The sequence below is a fragment of the Stomoxys calcitrans genome, chromosome 2 (genome assembly GCF_963082655.1).
Source record: "Stomoxys calcitrans chromosome 2, idStoCalc2.1, whole genome shotgun sequence".
In the NCBI taxonomy this organism is placed as follows: domain Eukaryota; kingdom Metazoa; phylum Arthropoda; class Insecta; order Diptera; family Muscidae; genus Stomoxys; species Stomoxys calcitrans.
Window position 1 is genome coordinate 160,365,897 of NC_081553.1, and position 19,787 is coordinate 160,385,683.

At 37.7% G+C, this 19,787-nt stretch overlaps 1 protein-coding gene across 4 annotated transcripts in view; it reads right to left on the reverse strand.

The window, feature by feature from the left end:
• Positions 1 to 362: 362 nt before the first annotated feature.
• LOC106082814 (protein eva-1) overlaps positions 363 to 19,787 on the reverse strand; it is a 421,699-nt gene continuing 402,274 nt past the window's right edge. For all 4 annotated transcript variants that reach the window (XM_059362193.1, XM_059362192.1, XM_059362195.1 and 1 more), the window contains 3 exons: positions 15,605 to 15,930; positions 15,160 to 15,445; positions 363 to 7,575 (listed from right to left, as the gene is read on the reverse strand). In XM_059362193.1, the coding sequence (XP_059218176.1) occupies positions 7,262 to 7,575; positions 15,160 to 15,445; positions 15,605 to 15,930 (926 nt within the window). In that variant the 3' untranslated portion in view covers positions 363 to 7,261. The remainder of the gene's footprint in view (positions 7,576 to 15,159; positions 15,446 to 15,604; positions 15,931 to 19,787) is intronic.

Consider the following 19,787-nt stretch of genomic DNA (forward strand, 5'->3'; position numbering starts at 1 on the left):
ATAAAAATGGTAATTTCAATGTGCTGCAGCCAGAGCTCCGATGAACTGTCCGTTACGTTAGCGTTGTTGCCAAGTCACAAGTATTCTTCTACTCGTTGTTTCAACAATAAATGAACATGTGCATGGCTACATGCCCATTTTCTGTTTTGAAGGTATCTCTTGCATCTCATCACGTTTTCATTTTGGCCATTAATATCAACTTACTGTAATAATCGCTGAATCCATTTTAACCCACTTAACTTCCGTAATGCAGCAAACTCGTATTTCTGGTAAAAGACTGACTCGATTTACGTTTTAAAGATTTAAAGTCCCATGCCTACTTTAGTTACAAAGCTTTAATGTTATCTATTTTTCTCTGAGCGCTGATCAAAAAGGTTGTGCCGTAATAAAATCAAAAAAGTTTGATTCAAATTTAAACAGTGGTCTCGAGACGACGAACAAACAACATGCTGGGCACTTTTTTCGAAGTTGTTAGCCTTATCTGCCGGCTGATACACGGCGTTAAAACTTTGCACATTTAAAATCATTATCATCCGAAATTTGTGCCTCACGTAATTTATGCTGATTAGAATATTCGAAAGGTATGTGGGCGATGGAGTTTAAAAATTTGTTCCAAATTAGATTTTAAGCAACAGCAAGGATTCACCACCGCCTGTCCTGGCGCGCATTTCGCAATCCACCGATTGTACGGTAATCAGAATATGTGTGTGTATGTATGTTTATATAGCTGAACTTTATCCTACATACATACTACATGGCCATGTATACATATACCGATTCCTTAATTTTAAAGTATGCTAAGACCTATATTAATGTTTGGGAATGATCTAAAAACTCGTAATACGCTTCTATTCGCCATGGTTGACCAAAAGTTTTTATCGAATATTAGAAAACGCAAAACATCCGTTTGATTTTGTTTTCATTTGTGATATGATTTAGCATACTTCAGCCTCAACTTTCGATATGAGTAGGAATGTTTGTTTGTATAGCTGCAGGTCTGTCTATCTGCCGACTGTCTACAACAACTGTTATGAATGAGCAACAACAATTACGAATAAAAATTTTGTGGACTTTGGGTAACTTAGTTTAAGTTTTGTTTTATTATTAACAAATATGTATTTGGCTAAATGTATATTAATAATAATAATTTTTGGCAATTACATTTTATCGCTTGCCCGCACACACCCATGACCATAAAGCCTCTCCGATCCCCATGTGGCGGTCTGCACGTACATAGGTAGGAATGCGGACAAAATCTATCGCACCTCCTTATTTAAATTTTCCTAGAATCTTATAGATACATTTTATTTTTAACTTGGCTTAATTTTATGCTAAATAACCTCTTTAAGTTTAATGTCATTAATCTAATACAATTTAATCGCATTTTATACGCAAAGGCAAAATAAAATATAATTTGTATACCTCAATTTTATGCACAAATCGTATTCGAAACTTAAATCGCATGGTGGGCCAAATCTCAATCTGGAATATGGAAATAAAATCAGATCTTTTGCACTATTAGATGGGCAAGATTATTGAAATGCTTCAAAAGATGGCCGCGGATCAATGTAAATTGTTTCATATCTCATATTCTAGACTTTACAACTGTTCAACATTTCCTAAATTTTCAGAAACATTTTATTGTTATAATTTTTTACCCATCATGGTATCCATTAATTTTTGTTGGTTTCGTTTGGGTTGGCAAAGTCCGTTTGTCCGTCCTTCTGTGTTAATTATCTCCCCATTAATCATTTAAAATAGAGGCTAGTTCGAATATCTTAACCTATATCTCTATGCAATCGCTACATAAACGGATATTTCAATTTGATTTGGTAAACTCTAGGGGTTAGTTACATTACCCTCCTCAATATGCAAGCCAAATTTGCTACCGATAGCTCCACTTTTCATTATAGCCGTCATATAGTAGAAACCGTGATTTTGCTTTGTATGCTTAGAAAAGGATAATTTTTAACCAAGGCTAGACGGCATGCCACAGAGTGCCACCAATTAGTGCGTATAGATGTTCAACCCCATGGAAGTGTTTTTGTAACTCTTAGCTTTTGTAAAATGCAAAAATTTCAAATTTTGCCCATGAACATTCCACTAAGGAACAGGGGCAAAATTCTCACATATCAATGAGTGCAGTCCGATTCAAATTTAAGCTCAATGATAAGGGGCCTCATTGCGACACCTCTTTGAGGAGATGCTTTACATGGCGTAGTACCTCATAAATGTTTTCAGCATTAGGAGGGTAAAACCACCGCTGAAATTTTTTTCCGATGGTCTCGCCAGGAATCTAACCCAGGTATTCAGCTTCATAGGTGGACATGCTAACATCAGCGCTACGGTGGCCTCTTAGCTTTTCTAGGTAAAACAAAGCACCTATGTGATCTCTACATAATTCAATTTCTTCTGGTGCAATGGTTGTGGGACGTTCTCCAAGGACCACATTCACCCGCTAGCTGTTCTCCACACCTGCTATCATTTCTGAATTTCTTGCTCTATATCGTATTAATCCATTCTATGGATTCTAGGCGTGGATGCACATCAACAAAGTGGTGACTAGGATTGTCCCTGCATGCAGTTATGTCTTCGCGCGGTTAGAATCTTTGTCTCCTGGAGGTGGTTCACGTGAGAACAGAGGAGACAGCCCGTGTCAGTTCGAAGAGCGACATTCTAACAGATCTGAATATTATTGCACTGCGTGTCACATAGTTGATGAGACCACATCGGTGCTTAACTTACCACCGACTGGTCAATTGCTTTGTACGTCGTCAACATGGTTCCTTCATCTGCATGTTTCCAAGTCCTGTCGGAAAGTAACTTGAAGACCAGCTGAACCTATTGCAAACTGCAGCGGCATATGCTGAGGACATGAAAGAGCTGTCAAATGTGACACCAAGTATTTTGGGACACTACTTGAACGGAATCTTCACTCCATCAACTCTCACAACTAGCTCATAATTTACCTCTACATGTATAGTGATTTGGCAGCAGATGTCTTAAGATCTCTTGCAGCGATATAGGCGGCAAGACCTATGAGGTAGATGTTCAATATATCGAAAATGGGGCCCGATGCCATGATCGGCATATGATACGATCTCAGTGCCGGAAATACCACTCCGCTTTGCGAAATTCCCTGTTTCACTCTATCGTGCTCCGACTTCGTATCCCTTGATTCTAAAACGACTGACGACCACACAGATAATTCGTGACCCATCCCTCAGGCCTGGCTGGAGGGACGTGTTGGCGTTGTCTTTAAATAGCTTGGCATGATTAACCGTTTCTGAAGCTTTCGATAGGACCAGTGCAACCGGAACGGTCCTATCACATGGCCTGGGCTGATTGAAGCCGTGGAAAATATGTGCGGCGATGGCATGCAAATCAGCCGTCGTGCTTTGCCATCTACGAAATCTCTGCTAATGCTCGGCGCATGAAAATTTTGTCAGGCTCGAAAGGTGTTTATCAAGCATCTCGGCTACTGGTGAAAGAAGGGAAATCGGTCTGTCCACCCCTTGTAGGTTAATTTCCAGACTTCAGCAACGCGACTACTCAGCTCATCTTCCAGACATCGGCTGTTATAGTAACTGTGCTCAAAGACCTGTTGAGGACAGTTTCTTCAGCTTCAGTGTAGAGATCCTGTCAGAAGCCAGCGCTTTTGACGACTTGGAGCAGCGATAACATTCGTAACTTCGTCCACGATAAATTTCCTGATATGTCATTCAGGAAATTAGGGGATGCAATGAAAATGTCTGACTATATGCTGCACCTCCACGTTATCCTGGTGGGGGCGTCTTCATTTACCTTGCAAAACGTGCAGCTGTCAATCTGCTCCAAAAAAAACTATGTCTCTCTGGACGATGCCTAGAGGAGAATGCCCTAAAAAGCGCTGCACATTAAAGTCCATTAAAAAATACACAATGTATAGCTCTATATCGGAAGTATCGGAAATGACTGCTATCCCCATACATTTCATGAAGGTGCACTAGTTCCAGGCGAAGAATAGTTGGGTCTATACTGCACGGAATCGTGTATCACGAAGGCCAATCCCCCACATCCATTCAGTATGCAATCTTTTCGTAGCATTGTAATCACAACAACTATGAAGGTTGCAGGTGTTGCTCAGCTTTGGCTCCTGGATCGCTCCAAACATTATCTTCTTCAGACTCCTAAAGTCCACTATCGTATCAATCTGGCCTCGGAGACTATTGAAATTCAATTGCAAGACAGAGAAACTGACCCAAGGTGGGGTGTTGCAGTTACGTATATTGCCACACAGGATAATTGGAAGGGGTCACATATACTCCAGTAGTTTTGTAAGACCAGAGCACAATCGGAAATGCACCCACTTCATGCATCGCTTAATCTATTCAATCCCGGCACGGACCAGAATCGTACAGAGAAAGCACTCCTGAATGTGTCTCTCACATAACCAAAACAAGTACGAACACGTACACTAAGGCGACATCCCCTGGATATCGAAGAGTTCTATCGGGTCAATCCGTTACACATAACCGGCTGTCATGGGATTGAAAAAATGGTATGGCAGCTATGTAAAAACTTGTCCCCAAGAAGGTATTGTACTGCGATTAGCCGTTCGGACTCGCCCATTAAAAATAGATCCCTTATCGATGAGTTTAAAATTGAATCCGACGGCACTCATTGATATGTTAGAAGTTTGCCCTCTGTTCCTTAACGAAATATTTGTGGCCAAATTGGTATTTTTGCTATAGTTATAAGTTTTATGCCAGTAAAATGAAATGGAAGTTTACCTAAGGTGGGCGCCCCGGTAGCCGAAATGGTAGCATGCTTGGATTACCAGTGCAGGAGTCGTGGGTTTGATTCCCGCCAACTTATTCCCGTGGGTTCGATTTCCGCCGAATCAAAATCAGAAAAATCATAAAATTTGGTTTTTTCGCTGTTCCTTAATGGAAAATTTGTTGGAGAATACCTTCTACAAAATAAGGACCAGTAATCAAATTCGTAAAATAATGAGTTTTTTTTAACTCTGAGGATTTCAATCCGGCCACACTTTCTCCATAGTTTTTATTATTGCAGTTGGCACTTGATTTGTGCTAAGTTTGGTTTGCCCTTTCATATATAGATTAACTCATAATGAATAGACTTATTGTTGACGTACGGCTGCAAATGCTGGAATTTCTTCGAGGCAGTTGCATGGGTCTCTTGCATTTCAAAACATAAAATGTATAATAAAATATTTTAACTCCCTTTCGTTACTTTACGTCTAGAAAAACATCCTTTATATTCGCAGGTAAAATTATCAAGTTTTCTTTCTAATCTCAAAAAACAATTTTTCTCATTAAACTTTTCATTTAATTAGTGACAGCGAAGAAGCTTGCAAATTGAAAATTACCCACGATCATTGCAAGGTGGAACTGGCGGAAACTTTTAACATATCAATTAAGTGCTGTCGAGTGGAGTCGGAACTGCGTACCGCTGGGCGATGTAAGAGTTATGAAAACCACCGCTTAAGATTTCCCTGCTGCTCTCTCAGGGATACGAACTCAGGTGTTCAGTCATAGGCGGAAATGCTAAAATTTGCGCCACGCTGACCTTCAAGCAGCCAATTGAAGTTCAAAAGTACTAAATAATGTTTTTCACATTGTGATAATGAGTCAGATAAAAAAAACACAGATTAACTAATATAAAATTTTGTTTATCCATAAGGTAGAAGTCTACAGAATTTTGAAATTCAACAATAAAATATTGGGTTGCCCAAAAAGTAATTGCGGATTTTTCATATAGTCGGCGTTGACAAATTTTTTCACAGCTTGTGACTCTGTAATTGCATTCTTTCTTCTGTCAGTTATCAGCTGTTACTTTTATCTTGCTTTAGAAAAAAAGTGTAAAAAAAGTATATTTGATTAAAATTCATTCTAAGTTTTATTAAAAATGCATTTACTTTCTTTTAAAAAATCCGCAATTACTTTTTGGGCAACCCAATAATTCAACAAGATCGTCTTGAACATTGTACGACTGCGTACTGGGGCCCAGTATGTGCAAATTTATTGCCATTCATTCCTTGCGATTTGTCCCACTGTGAATAGTTTAAGATAAAAACATGGGTTATTAAACCTATTGTCTGAGAGGTTATAACTATTAATTCCTTGCAATTTGGCTCACTGTCAATCCTTAAACTTAACAACATTGGTTACTTCAGCTCCTGAGGTAAAATGGTGAATGTATGGGATGATCATGTATGGTGGTACTCGTACAACGGAGTCAATTACAGTGTGTGTGTGTGTGAGTGTGAGTGTATGACACAGTGTCCTAAATGAGGAAAGAATCGGGGGAATATTTTGTGCACACCTTCAGACTTTCTAGGTATGTAATTGTAATTCAATGTGTATATCTACATTTGTGGTAAATCCGATTTATCCTAAAGTCGACTTGGATGGATACCTACTTACTACAGTATAATACAAACGATCTTGAAAACCTCTCTCAAGTCATACATAATAATATTTATAATCATAACTATAATAATGCATTATTAAACACTATATTTATAATATTATTAATAATAATAATAATGATAATGAAAATTTGTCGTATATTTAGATTTTTAAGGAGTTTGTTTGTTTTGCTTTTGGGCTGATTTCTCTCGTGGAAGTTGGGTGTCTTTGTAAAACCATTAATTTCTATATATGTATGTATGTATGCTTGTGTTTGTATATTTGTAAAGTCACTAACTTTGTTTCGAACAAGTCTCACATTGCTAAATTTTGACTCTTATTTCAAAAGTGGGGCGGCCACCTTTAGAAGTGTCGTAGTAAAACTATTTACATGTCAGGGAGGAACAACCTTCGCGGGAAGTTCATGGCTATTGCTATCTGTTAGGGAGCTCTGATCTGCAATGGTTACTTTAGAAACAATTGCTTCGGTCGGCACTAGTCAGAGTTGTGGCGGTGGCACTGGCTGGCGTTGACGATGTTTGATGGTTGTCGTGTTGAGCTGAGCTTTGTTGGGGCGTTGGAGAACCCGTCTGCCCTGGATGGAACTGGGTCTTGTTGGAAACTGTGGAGGAAGTAACTGTGATTGATGGTATTTCAGGTATGGCAGTGCCCTTCAGTGATGGTGTGACGCTCGCGGATGTGGTATTCCTTACCGCACATGGCATTGTGGCTGTTGACCCTGTCATGGCACCCATGGTGGCAGTCAGTGGCATCATATTTAAATTCATTTGTGTTGGTCTTACGGCAATGGCAATGGGCAAAGAGGTTTTGCGATTCAATGAATGTCACCCGTAAAAGTATTGCGGATTGCTATCGGCTGACATTCCTCGGCTTAGGTGTCGCGGTATTGTGGTGTCATAATATACACTTGACGAAGTTGGCACGCCCACCATTGCCGGCGGCATCGGATTGCCAGCTACGAGTGGTGGTGATGGGGCTCCCATTATGCCCATACTTGTGGGTATAATACTTCTGCGCAATGTGGCGGTGTGCGAATGATGATGACCTGGAACCATTATAGTGCCGCTAAGATATGATGGACCACCCATGTTTTGATTGCCAGTGTTGCTTAAAATTGACGGCGACATTATATGAGGACCTAGAAAAATGTAACATAGAAATGTAATTAGTATCGATATATAAATTCAAATTATACACTTAATGTGAGTAATATATTATAAATCAGTAAGGAAAGGCAAAAGTCGGGCGGTGCCGACTTTATAATACCCTACACCTACCCCATAAATACAAAGTGGAAGCTTTATATAATTCTGAAGCAAATTTTGATGCACCTCGGCGGATGTTTTCAGATGGATCATTAAAATCCTCGTATAAAATTTCGAGCAAAGCAAATGTGTTCAAACTGTAACAACTACGGTTGACAAATGACAACAAATTGTCCAAAATCTGACGAAAATATATATATGGAAGCTACATCTAAATCTAAATCGATTTTGACCAAATTTCTTAGATATTGTGGTACTCGTCGAGGAAAGCGTTGTGCACAATTTTGGAAAGATTGGTCAATAAATACGATTGCAGTGGCTCTAGGAGTGAAAATCGGGGATCTATATATATATATATATATATATATATATATATATATAAATATATATATATATATATATATATATATATATATATATATATATATATATATATATATATATATATATATATATATATATATATATATATATATATATATATATATATATATATATTTATATATATAAGGCAGCTATATCTAAAACTGTACCAATTTCTCTTTAATTTCCTTTCAAATTTCTAAAGAACCGATTAACAAATGAGCACTTTATTGCAATATTTCTTAAAATCGGACGAACATATACATAGGAGCAATATTTAAATCTGAACCGATTTCGACCAACCTTTATGGATATTGTGGAAGTCGTCGAGGAAAGGGTTGTACAAAGTTTTAGGAAGATTGGTTAATAAATGCAAATTAACATGGACAGATGGATAGGGAGACTAACAGACAGACGGACATAGCTAAATCGAACCAGAAAGTTATTCTCATTCGATCGGTATACTTATCAATGGGCCTATCTCTCTTTCTTTTGGTTGTTATAAACAAATTCACTAAGTTATAACACCCTGTACCACAGAAGTGGTGTAGGGTAAACGAATTTGAAAATCATCAGGTAATTTATTTAAATTGGTGCTCCTACAACTGCAAATCGAGTTATGAAGTACGATATATGTATATGGTCTGTGAAATTATATTACAACTAATGGAAACTTCAATTACAATACGAACACTATGTTAATTAAATCCACAATTATGATATCAAAAGAGAGTAATTGCAAAATTTGGAACCATTATGCAACACCAATCTTATGGAAAATTGAAAATGGTCCCCTAGAAGTTTCAGCTGTAGAATTAATTTATTTTTTAGAAAATAACTGTGAAAAATTGATCCAAGAAATTTATTATTTATGAACAAAGTATGAAATAAAGGTTTTTCCAATACGGATTTGTGAATAGACTCTTACAACAATAATCGAACTGTCACTGTTCAGTAAACTAAAAATGTTTATCATGGTAAACTAAACGAACAAAAACAAGTAAGAGCGTGCTAAGTTCGGCCAAGCCGAATCTTATATACCCTCCAATCTTATGGAAAATTGAAAATGGTCCCCTAGAAGTTTCAGCTGTAGAATTAATTAATTTTTTGGAAAATAACTCTGAAAAATTGATCCAATAAATTTATTATTTATGAACAAAGTATGAAATAAAGGTTTTTCCAATACGGATTTGTGAATAGACTCTTACAACAATAAACGAACTGTCACTGTTCAGTAAACTAAAAATGTTTATCATGGTAAACTTAACGAACAAAAACAAGTAAGAGCGTGCTAAATTCGGCCAAGCCGAATCTTATTGAATTGCCCAAAAAGTAATTGCGGATTTTTTAAAAGAAATGCATTTTTAATAAAACTTAGAATGAACTTTAATCAAATATACTTTTTTTTACACTTTTTTCTAAAGCAACCTAAAATTAACAGCTGATAACTGAACGTGCCATCTCTTTTTAAGCAAACAAAGAAAAATGAATAGGATCTGTTATGCTATTGGAGCTTTATCCAGTTCTAGTCCGATTCGGACCACAAATGAATTCAATGCTGAACATTGTAGAAGTCAGAGTGTAATATTTCAGTCCATTCGGATAAGACTTGCCCCTTGTAGGGGCTCAAGAAGCAAAATCGGGAGATCGGTTTATATGGGAGCTGTATTAAGCAATAGATAGATTTGCGCCATACTTAGCACAGTTGTGGAAAGTCATAACAAAACACCTCATGCAAAATTTCAGCCAAGTCGGATGAGAATTGGGCCCTCTAGTGGCTCAAGAAGTCAAGATCCCAGATCGGTTTATATGGCAGCTATACCAGGTTACGAACCGATTTAGACCATACTTCGCACAGTTGTTGGAAGTCATAACGGTATACTTCATGCTGAATTTCAGCCAAATAAGATAATAATTGCGCCCCCTAGAGGCTCAAGAAGTAAAGACCGCAAATCGGTTTATACGGCAGCTATATCAGGTTATGAACCGATTTGAACCATATTTAGCACAGTTGTTGGAAGTCGTAATCAACAATTTCGTACTACATTTCAGCCAAATGGGATTAGAATTAAGCTCTCTAAAGGCTCAAGAAGTCAAGATCCCAGATCGGTTTATATGACAGCTATATTAGGTTAAGAACCGTTTAAGACCATACTTGGCATAGTTGTTGGAAGTAATACCAAAACACCATCTCAGCCAAATCGGATAAGATCTGCGACCTCTAGAGGCTCAAGAAGTCAAGATCCCAGATCGGTTTATATAGTAGCTATACCAGGTTATGAACCGATTTGGACCATACTTAGCATAGTTGTTGGAAGCGATACCAAACCATGTGCAAAATCTCAACCAAATCGGATAAGAATTGCGCTCTCTAGATGCTCAAGAAGTCAAGAAGTCAAGATCAAACATCAGTTTATATGGCAGCTATATCAAAACATAGGCAATTTTGGGCCATTTACAGTCCCAACTGACCTACACAAATAAAAAGTATTTGTGCAAAATTTCAAGCGCCTAGCTTTACTCCTTCAAAAGCTAGCGAGCTTTCGACGGACAGACAGACGGACGGACGGACGGAAGTGGCTAGATCGACTTAAAATGTCATGACGATCAAGAATAAATATACTTTATGAGGTCTGAGATGCATACTTCGAAGTGTTACAAACAGAATGACGATCGGTAGAAAAATTTTAGTCCCGAAAATCGGAGTTAGTGACCGCTACTTTAAAAACTGGAACTCCAATTTCGAAACTCATTTCAAGCTTATTGGGGTCGTCAATAAGCAAAATATGCTTTTAGGTTAGGTGAAAATCCATATGTGCTTCACCAATCAACATTTCATCCACGAAAAAACTGTTTGGTGCGGCTTGCATATCGGCAGCGTCGAAGTTATGGACATGGACGAGATGTGGTTTCAACCAGACGGTGCCTCAATCTACACAGCACACATTACAATAGATTTATTATAGAGTTAATTTGACTTGCGTGTTATCTCAAGAAATGGCGCAATCATTTTGACGCCTTTAGACTATTTTCTTTGGGGCCGATGCACAGTGGGAAGAATAAAAATTTTGGAAATAAGTCTGCCCTTTGTGAACGAATAAAGATATCATCACGAAGTTATAGACGGTTATACCTGAAATGTTAACTAGTTGATGTACAAAATGTAAGGTTCATAGAATGCCCGGGGCCCACTGGTTAGCCTTCAAAGTTGATCACCTCGGCCCTACAAAGATTTGTTCGGGCTGCCAAATCGCATTAATGGTCCAAATTTCAAAATTTATTTGCTGGAAAGTGCTTGAAAACTCCTACAAAAAACGTCCTTTGATGTGCAGGATATATTTTAAAGTGTTCAAGAAGTTTGACTAAATTTTTATACCCTCCACCATGGGATGGGGGGTATTTCTTATATTTCAAATAATTTCGTCATTCTGTTTGTAACTACTCGAAATATTCGTCTGTGACCCCATAAAGTATATATATTCTTGATCCTCGCGACATTTTATGTCTGTCCGTCCGTCCGTCCGTCTGTCTGTCGAAGCACGCTAACTTCCGAAGGAATAAAGCTAGCCGTTTAAAATTACGCACAAATACTTCTTATTAGTGTAGGTCGGTTGGTATTGTAAATGGGCCATATCGGTCCATGTTTTGATATAGCTGCCATATAAACCGATCAAGGGTCTTGACTTCTTGAGCCTCTAGAGTACGCAATTCTTATCCGATTGGATTGAAATTTCGCACGACGAGTTTTGTTATGATATCCAACAACTGTGCCAAGTATAGTTCAAATCGGTTCATAACCTGATATAGCTGTCATATAAACAGATCTGAGGACTTGACTTCTTGAGCTTCTAGAGGGCGCAATTCTTATACGATTTGGCTGAAATTTTGTACAACGGCTTCTCTCATGTCTTTCAACATGTCTAATATGGTCTGAATCGATCAATAGCTTGAAACAGATCCCATATAAACCTATCTCCCGCTCATTGGCTCAAGAAGTGAAAATCCAAGATCGGTTTATATGACCGTACAAATGTCCGTTTGGGTGGGTTTTGGGAGGGGCAGTCGCCCTGGTTTATTTGACCCCAAAATTTTGTACCAATTTCGTGTTTTTGGGGAATGCAAAACTTCGCTTAAATCGGTGCACGCATCTCCGAGACCTGACGTTTTTGCCATATAAACATTTTCTGATAAAAAAAATGTTTTACCCTATTCTCACCGGGGACCCAAGCTCTACCATCTGTGAAAACAAACAAATGTCAACAATTTCATTTTTATACCATCCACCATAGGATGGGGGTATACTTATTTCGTCATTCCGTTTGTAACACCTCGAAATACGCGTCTAAGACCACATCTTATATATAAAAATCAATTTGTGTTTGTTTGTAGGTTTGATTGTTTGTTTGTAGGTTTGTTTGTATGTTTGTGTGTTCCTTATAGACTCCGAAACGGTTAAAACGATTTTCTTGAAATTTTCAGAGAGGGTGAATAATGACCCCGTGGTGAAAATAGGGTACTACGTTTTTTGATATCGGAAGGGGGGCGGACCTTCCTCCTTACCCTAATTTTCAGAAACACCAGATCTCGGAGATGAGTGGTGCGATTTAAGCAAAATTTTGTGTACTCTCATATAGTACCCTAAAAGTAAAAATTTGGTATCTAAATTTCGGATGGGGTACGTAGGGGGGGCCGCCCCACCCTAAAACCCACCAAACATATATTTAGACCAATCACGACAATATGGGACTCAAATGAAAGGTATTTAGGATAAGAAAACGTAACTGATATCCATTTGTCGAACCAAGTGCTTCGGACGTATTTACCGACCATTGCAATATGGGACTCAAATGAAAGGTATTTACGTGTAGAATACGAATCTGATATCCAAATGTGGGACCACGTTTCTAGGGGTCCACCCCTTCCCCAAAACATCCCCCAAACAGGTCTTATTTACTGACCATGGGATTATGGGGCTTAAATAAAAGGTATTTGAGTGTAGAATTCCAATCTGATATCCACATACGGGTGTTTGGGGGGCCGCCTCTCCCCAAAAACATCCCCCAAAGGGTACAAATTAACGACCATAGCAATATGGGGCTCAAATGAAAGGTCTTTGGGTGTAAAGCACGAATCTGATATCAATATTCGGGAAAAGTGTCTAAGGGGCCACCCCACCCCCACAACACCACCAAATAGGAAGTATTTGGTGACTATTGCAATATGAAGCTCAAATAAGAGAGTTTTTAGAGTAGAAAACAAATCCGATATTTATATTTTCAATTCCAACTCACTGAGTGGCCGCTCATCCCCCAAAACACCACCCAAACCGGTCATGTTTGCCGACTATGGAAATATGGAGCTCAAATTAAAGGTATTTGGGAGTAGATCACGTATCTGATATCAACATTAGGAACCAACTGTCTAGGGGACATCCCACCACCATAATAACCAGCAAATAGGACGTATTTGCTCACCAAGACAATTTGGGTCTTAAAGAGAGTGCAACTAAATATTTATACAATAGGTTTTAGGGCCAATACCCCAAACCGGACATATTTGCTGACTTTTGCAATAGGGAGTCTAAATGAGATTAGAAAACAAATTTGATATCCAATTTTGATATCCAATTTTGACGCCAATGGCAATATGGGGTTCATATAAATTATATAAAGATATATGAGAATAGAGCACGTTGCTGATATATTTTCCGGGCTTGGGGATTGGGAAATCGGCCATAATTACCGACCATTTCAATGTGGTATTGGCGGGTAGAGCAAAAATTTATACCCACTTTCGGGGCCAATTTTATAGGGGTCTATCCCTTTCCCAAAATACCCCACAAACAGCAATTTCTTACTGATAATCGCAACATGGCGTTCAAATAACGGTATTTGGGAGTAGAATATGAATTTGATATCCAAATGTAGGACCATGTATTTAGGGCATCACCCAATCCCCAAAACACCCCTCAAAGGGTAAAAATTGTTCGACCATGCCAATATGTAGCTCTAATGAAAGGTATTTGAGATTAGAAAACGAATTTTATAACCTATTTCGGGGTCATGTGTTTGGGAGACGCCTCATCGTGTAAACTCCCCCTCAAAACCAATGGGAATATGGGGTTTAAATAAATGGTATTTGAAAGAAAAGCTCGATGCTGATATTTTTTCATATATATATATATATATATAGATATTTTCCCGAAAACAGCCTAAATCAGATATCATGAGAATATCGGGCTGAAATAAAGTATTTTAAGAATGGAGTTCATCTTACATCTAAACTTAAATTCGTAGACCAATAAGGATATGGGATTCAAAGCTCTTTAATTATCGAAAACAAATATTCCAAGGAAACTTTTGGCATCACTTCCAACAACTACGCTTAGTATGGTTTACATCGGTCCATGTTTTGATATAGCTGCCATATAAACCAATATTGGGTCTTGACTTCTTAAGCCTCTAGAGGGCGCAATTCTCGTCCGATTTTATTGAAATTTTCCACGTAGTGTTTTGGTATCAGTTTCAACAACTGTGCTACGTATGATTCAAATCGGTTCATTTATCTGGTATAGCTGTCATATAAACCGATCTTGGATCTTGACTTCTTGAGCCAATAGAGCGCGCAATTCTCATTCGATTTGGACCAGAATTTTAAGTAGGCTTATACTATTAGATGATCAAGAATGTTTGTAGGTTAAAACACATTATATCAAACCAGGAACATTTGTTGACACAATTTTAGAAAAAAAACAGAAACATTTTCAGAAAAAAAATTTCGTTTCTGCGAATTGTTGAATATTTGTTTTGTCATTGCACAAATCATATTTACCAAGTCTTAAGAAAATCAGAAATAGTAAAATTAATACTTTGATAAGTTGCACACAGAATGACAAAATTATATTTACACCCGTCCTATGGGGATAGATATAAAAATTATGTCAAAACTATTTTGTAACGTTCAAGTGTATATGTAAATTTGTAAATAGAATCACATTGTTGTATGCGAATCAATATAAATAAACGTGATACATGCAAACACACACACATAAAACATACAAACTGAATTCAATATTCCTTTTATGGTCCACTTACCCATTGTTAAGGTCCCACTAACCGAGGGCGAGCACACACCCATACTAGTATAGAGAGCTGCGGATGATGGGGGTGGGGGCGTTGTCTGTCTGCTGCCCACCACGTTTGGACAAGCCGATGACATGCCAATGGAGCTGATACCCCCATGCCCCCCGGCCATCATTAAGCTGTTGTGCTGTGATGTCGAAGGCATCAGCATTGTGGTTGGTGTTCCATAATTTGTCGACGAGTGGTCACCCAAAGAGCCGTACGCACAGTTCGGTATGGGAGCATATGTCATATACGACTTGAGGAGTAAATAATGGCAATAAAAGTAACCAACATGAGTTTGGGGATAATATCAATAAATTGTTATGAGGGCAAATGACGGCCCACTTGATCTGGTGGTCCGTCCATTCGCCCCTAAGACATGCTAATGAGCTATTTGTTCCCTAATTGTAGTTACCTCGTTTCGGTTGGAAATGTTGGAAGCTGGCATTGGGCTGGTTAAGTCAATATCCGCATCTATGTCGGAGATGTCATCGCCAAAGGAGCTATTTAGCTGCGTCTCACGTGTGGTTTCGTGCTGGTATTTGGTGTTATCGCCTCCTCCGCCACTGTTGCCCAACTTATCGCTGAGATTCTTTTCGTTGTTGGTGGTACTGGAAAGGCTGCTCTTGCGGCACGAACGCCTTCGCTGCAGGGTCAAACGGCCAATTACAAGTGTCAGGCACAGCAGCATGCCGGCAGCGACAGATATGATTAAGTAAAGATAAAACTGCTCCTGGTTTTCTGTAATGAAAGAAGACAAAACGAATAAATAGGTGCTCACTCAGTTCTGCAAGAGAGGCAGAGGCAATCAAAAGAACAAAAATCTACAATCCAAGAAGAGGAAGAAAAACATAGACATTGGCTAGCGCATTAGGCTTGTTTTACAATCAAACGCCGATTAACTATAAACCAAGAACGTGGTCACGAGCACACCAAGCAACACACGGTGGGATACAATAAAAAAAAAAAAACAAAAAAAAAAAGTATCAGCATTTTGAGATGAAGTAGAGGTATCTCTTCGAAATATTAAATGTTTAAAGCGGCATATTGTGCAAAATGTTAAGGAACTACACTGATAGAAAAATTACTGTACTTTGCCAATACCGCTTGGTATTATTTTGTTAGCGTCATTGGCAAAGATTTTTAATACCACTTGGCATCACTTCAATACCAGACAAAGGATGCTATTTAGAACTGACGGCGTCACATTTGTATTCTTGTCATCGCGCCAGAAATGTTGTTGAGCTTTGTACTTAAAATATTGATGCCATTATAAAATATTTGTTAATTAAATAAATAAATTGTTTTCATACAGCATGAGTACGTAAAAACTGTTCAAATACTAAGGACATTCTAAATCAAAAACATTATAGTCTATTGAGTGGAAAACGATGCTGTGTTGGTGTATTCATATGAAAACCACTTCTGGGAATCAATGTTATTTTTAATAGCTTTTTTTTGGTTCAATAGCGGTTTGGTACTAAAACCAATGACGGTCTGGTACTAAAACCAATGACGGCCTGGTGCTAAAACCAATAACTGATTGGCATTAAAACCAATACCAGTTCGGTAATAATGCTAGTATCAAACGGTACTAATTATTTAATGTTTCATCCAAACCATCCGGTATTGTGTTTGTACCATACGGTGTTGCTTTACTATCAATACTGTGTGGTACTGAAATGAGCACGTTTGGTATCAACTTTTCTCTGGGTGTAGTTGGTCCGGGCCCTTCTTTGCAGGCCCATTAACTTGGTGCCCTTGGTATTTCGAAAATTTCCATGTGGCCTGATTTCCAAGATTATTTTTTTTTTGCACAAAAAAGTCTGCTTGATGTCTGCAATATCTATTCTGCTCTATCCGTTTTCGATTTTTAATATTTTTATACCCTCCACCATAGGATGGGGGTATACTAATTTCGTCATTCTGTTTGTAACACCTCGAAATATGCCTCTAAGACCCCATAAAGTTTATATATTCTTGATCGTCGTGACATTTTAAGTCAAACTACCCATGTCCATCCGTCTGTCCGTCCGTCCGTCTGTCTATCGAAGGCACGCTAAATTTTTAAGGAGTAAAGCTAGTCGCTTAAAATTCTTCTTATCAGTGTAGGTCGGTTGGGATTGTAAATGGGCCATGACGGTTTTGATATAGCTGCCATATAAACCGATCTTTGGTCTTGACTTCTTGAGTCTCTAGAGGGCGCAATTCCTATCCGATTTGACTGAAATTTTGCACGTATTTTTTGATATTGCTTCCAACAATTGTGCTAAGTATGGTTTAAATCGGAGCTATATCATGTTAAAGTCCGGTTCGGGGATCAAGAAGCAAAATCGGGAGATCGGTTTATATGGAACCATATTTGGAACATCTGTTGAATGGCATAAAAATCGTCATAGTATAAGATTTTAGCCACACCGAATAAGAACTGCGCACTTTGAAGTCTCAAGACGTTTATCATTTAGATCGGTTTATATGGGAGCTATATCAAAACAAGAACCGATATGGCCAATTTACTATCCCAACCGACCGACACTAATAGGAAGTATTTCTGCAAAATATCAAGCGCATAGCTGTACGCTTTCGAAAGTTAGCGTGCTTTCAAAAGACAGACAGACATGTAGACGGACGGACATTCATTAATGAACAGGAGCAAGCTTAGATTAGGTTAGGTTGGAAGAGGATGACGCCAAGATTTTTATCTTGGCAACAGTGGCAAACTTCTCTTGAGTGCTGTCCGACATAATTTCTTGAGCACCTTCGGGAAGCAATTTTCATCTTATATTTTCAATGTCTATCTTTACAAATGTGATCGATGGTGGAGTGTACATAAGATTCGGCTTGGCCGAAATTAACACTCTTTTGTAGGCTGCACAACCAATTTACTTAAAAATACCTAATTACCCAAAAATACCACATTTGACCAAAATAGGTATTTCGGATTCCATGAAAAAATTCGGGTAGTTTTCTTTTTGTTTTTCAGGACACTTTTATCTGCAAAATTAAAAAAAAAATAAATAAATATTAAGATATTCCTGCCCGTTCGTCACTAGGGTTTTGTTCGATGGTTCGATTCAATCCCACTGTGGCGGTTAAAAACACTTCGGCGGTTAAAAACACTTCGGCTTGCAAGAAGGAAGGGCATATACTTTTACCTTTTCTCGGTGACAAATGTTTAACGTGCATGGTCCTTCTATCATAAATAATCGTGGCTTGCTAGGGGCATAACTACACTGAAAAAATGTTTATCTTAATTTCAAAGATTGGAGTTAAATCTTAGCAAACTAAATTTAAAGATGATCAATTGTCCAAATTTTTAAGTGAATATTCTCTTTGGTGAAAAATATTTTTCTTCATATTAGGGATTTTTTATTTTAAATGGTAGGTTAACATCTCACTAACTTTGCGTCTTGTCATTTAAGACGAAAATCTAAATTGAAGGTCAAAATATCAATGATAGTTAGGAAATCGACTTTGTGACAAGCCACAGTGAACCATAGTTAAAAACTCAAAATAGCCTCACAAATGGCAGCGTCTTTATATGTTCAATTTTTTAGGTTAAGATGCCAAGTGGAAAAAAATAATGTCTCAAAAAATAATTATGGGACAGACATCTATTAAGTTAAATAAGAATAAATCTGCTATCAAAAATTGAAATGTATGGTCATGTCCGTTAGTAAATAAGAAATTTAATTTGAACATAGCATCTTCATTTGAAAGTTTTGGTTCTTTGGCTCGTTTTCATTGCAAAATCCTACATGTCGGGAAAAATCTTAAATTTTGGGTCATTTTTTTTTTTTAGTGTAGCAAGGCTTTTATCCACACTCTGATACAATTAGTCCTCAAGTGGGCAAATGAGCGAATGCCAAGGTTATTCTGATTTGGTTAAACAAAAGACTGTTTTTACATTAAGGTTATACCCCTACTCCATCAAATCATTTATGCATTGCATATCTTGATCAAAAGAATAATTAACTATTTCTTATGATTACGTCTATCTCCAAATAAGAACAATTTCATAATTAAGGTGACACTGACAACATCATATATTTCATAAAATTATTAATTGCAGGTCCTTTTGATTACATTCTTTACAAATAAATTAGCTCATGCTGGTTATCTTAAAATTTGCCTCTTTGTTAATTAATGAACGGATAATACTCAAGGAGTCAGCCTCAAAGGAAAGTCATAATCCAATGTAAGCTCTAATAACTAAACTCAAGTTAACCTCAAAGAAACTTGGGTTAAGTACGATTATTTGCCGTGAGTTTGTAACATTGCTTGCCAACCAACCTGTTAAACTAACTAATGAGAGCATACAAGTAAAAGTGCTTTAACTTCGCTTGGGCCGAACATTCATAAAATACCTGGCACAATGTATCACATTTTTTAAGTTGTTTACAAGATTTCTCTTCAGAGGCAAAAATCAAAAAAAGGGATTATGTGATGTCATTTCCAGAAATACCTATAGTTAGATTAAATATTTTTGTATAAGAATTGGAACTTCTTGAAATACAAGCCGAAAGATTTGTTTATATCGGAGTTATATCTAAACGTAAATCGATTTGGTATTTGTACATCCTCAACAGACCTACATC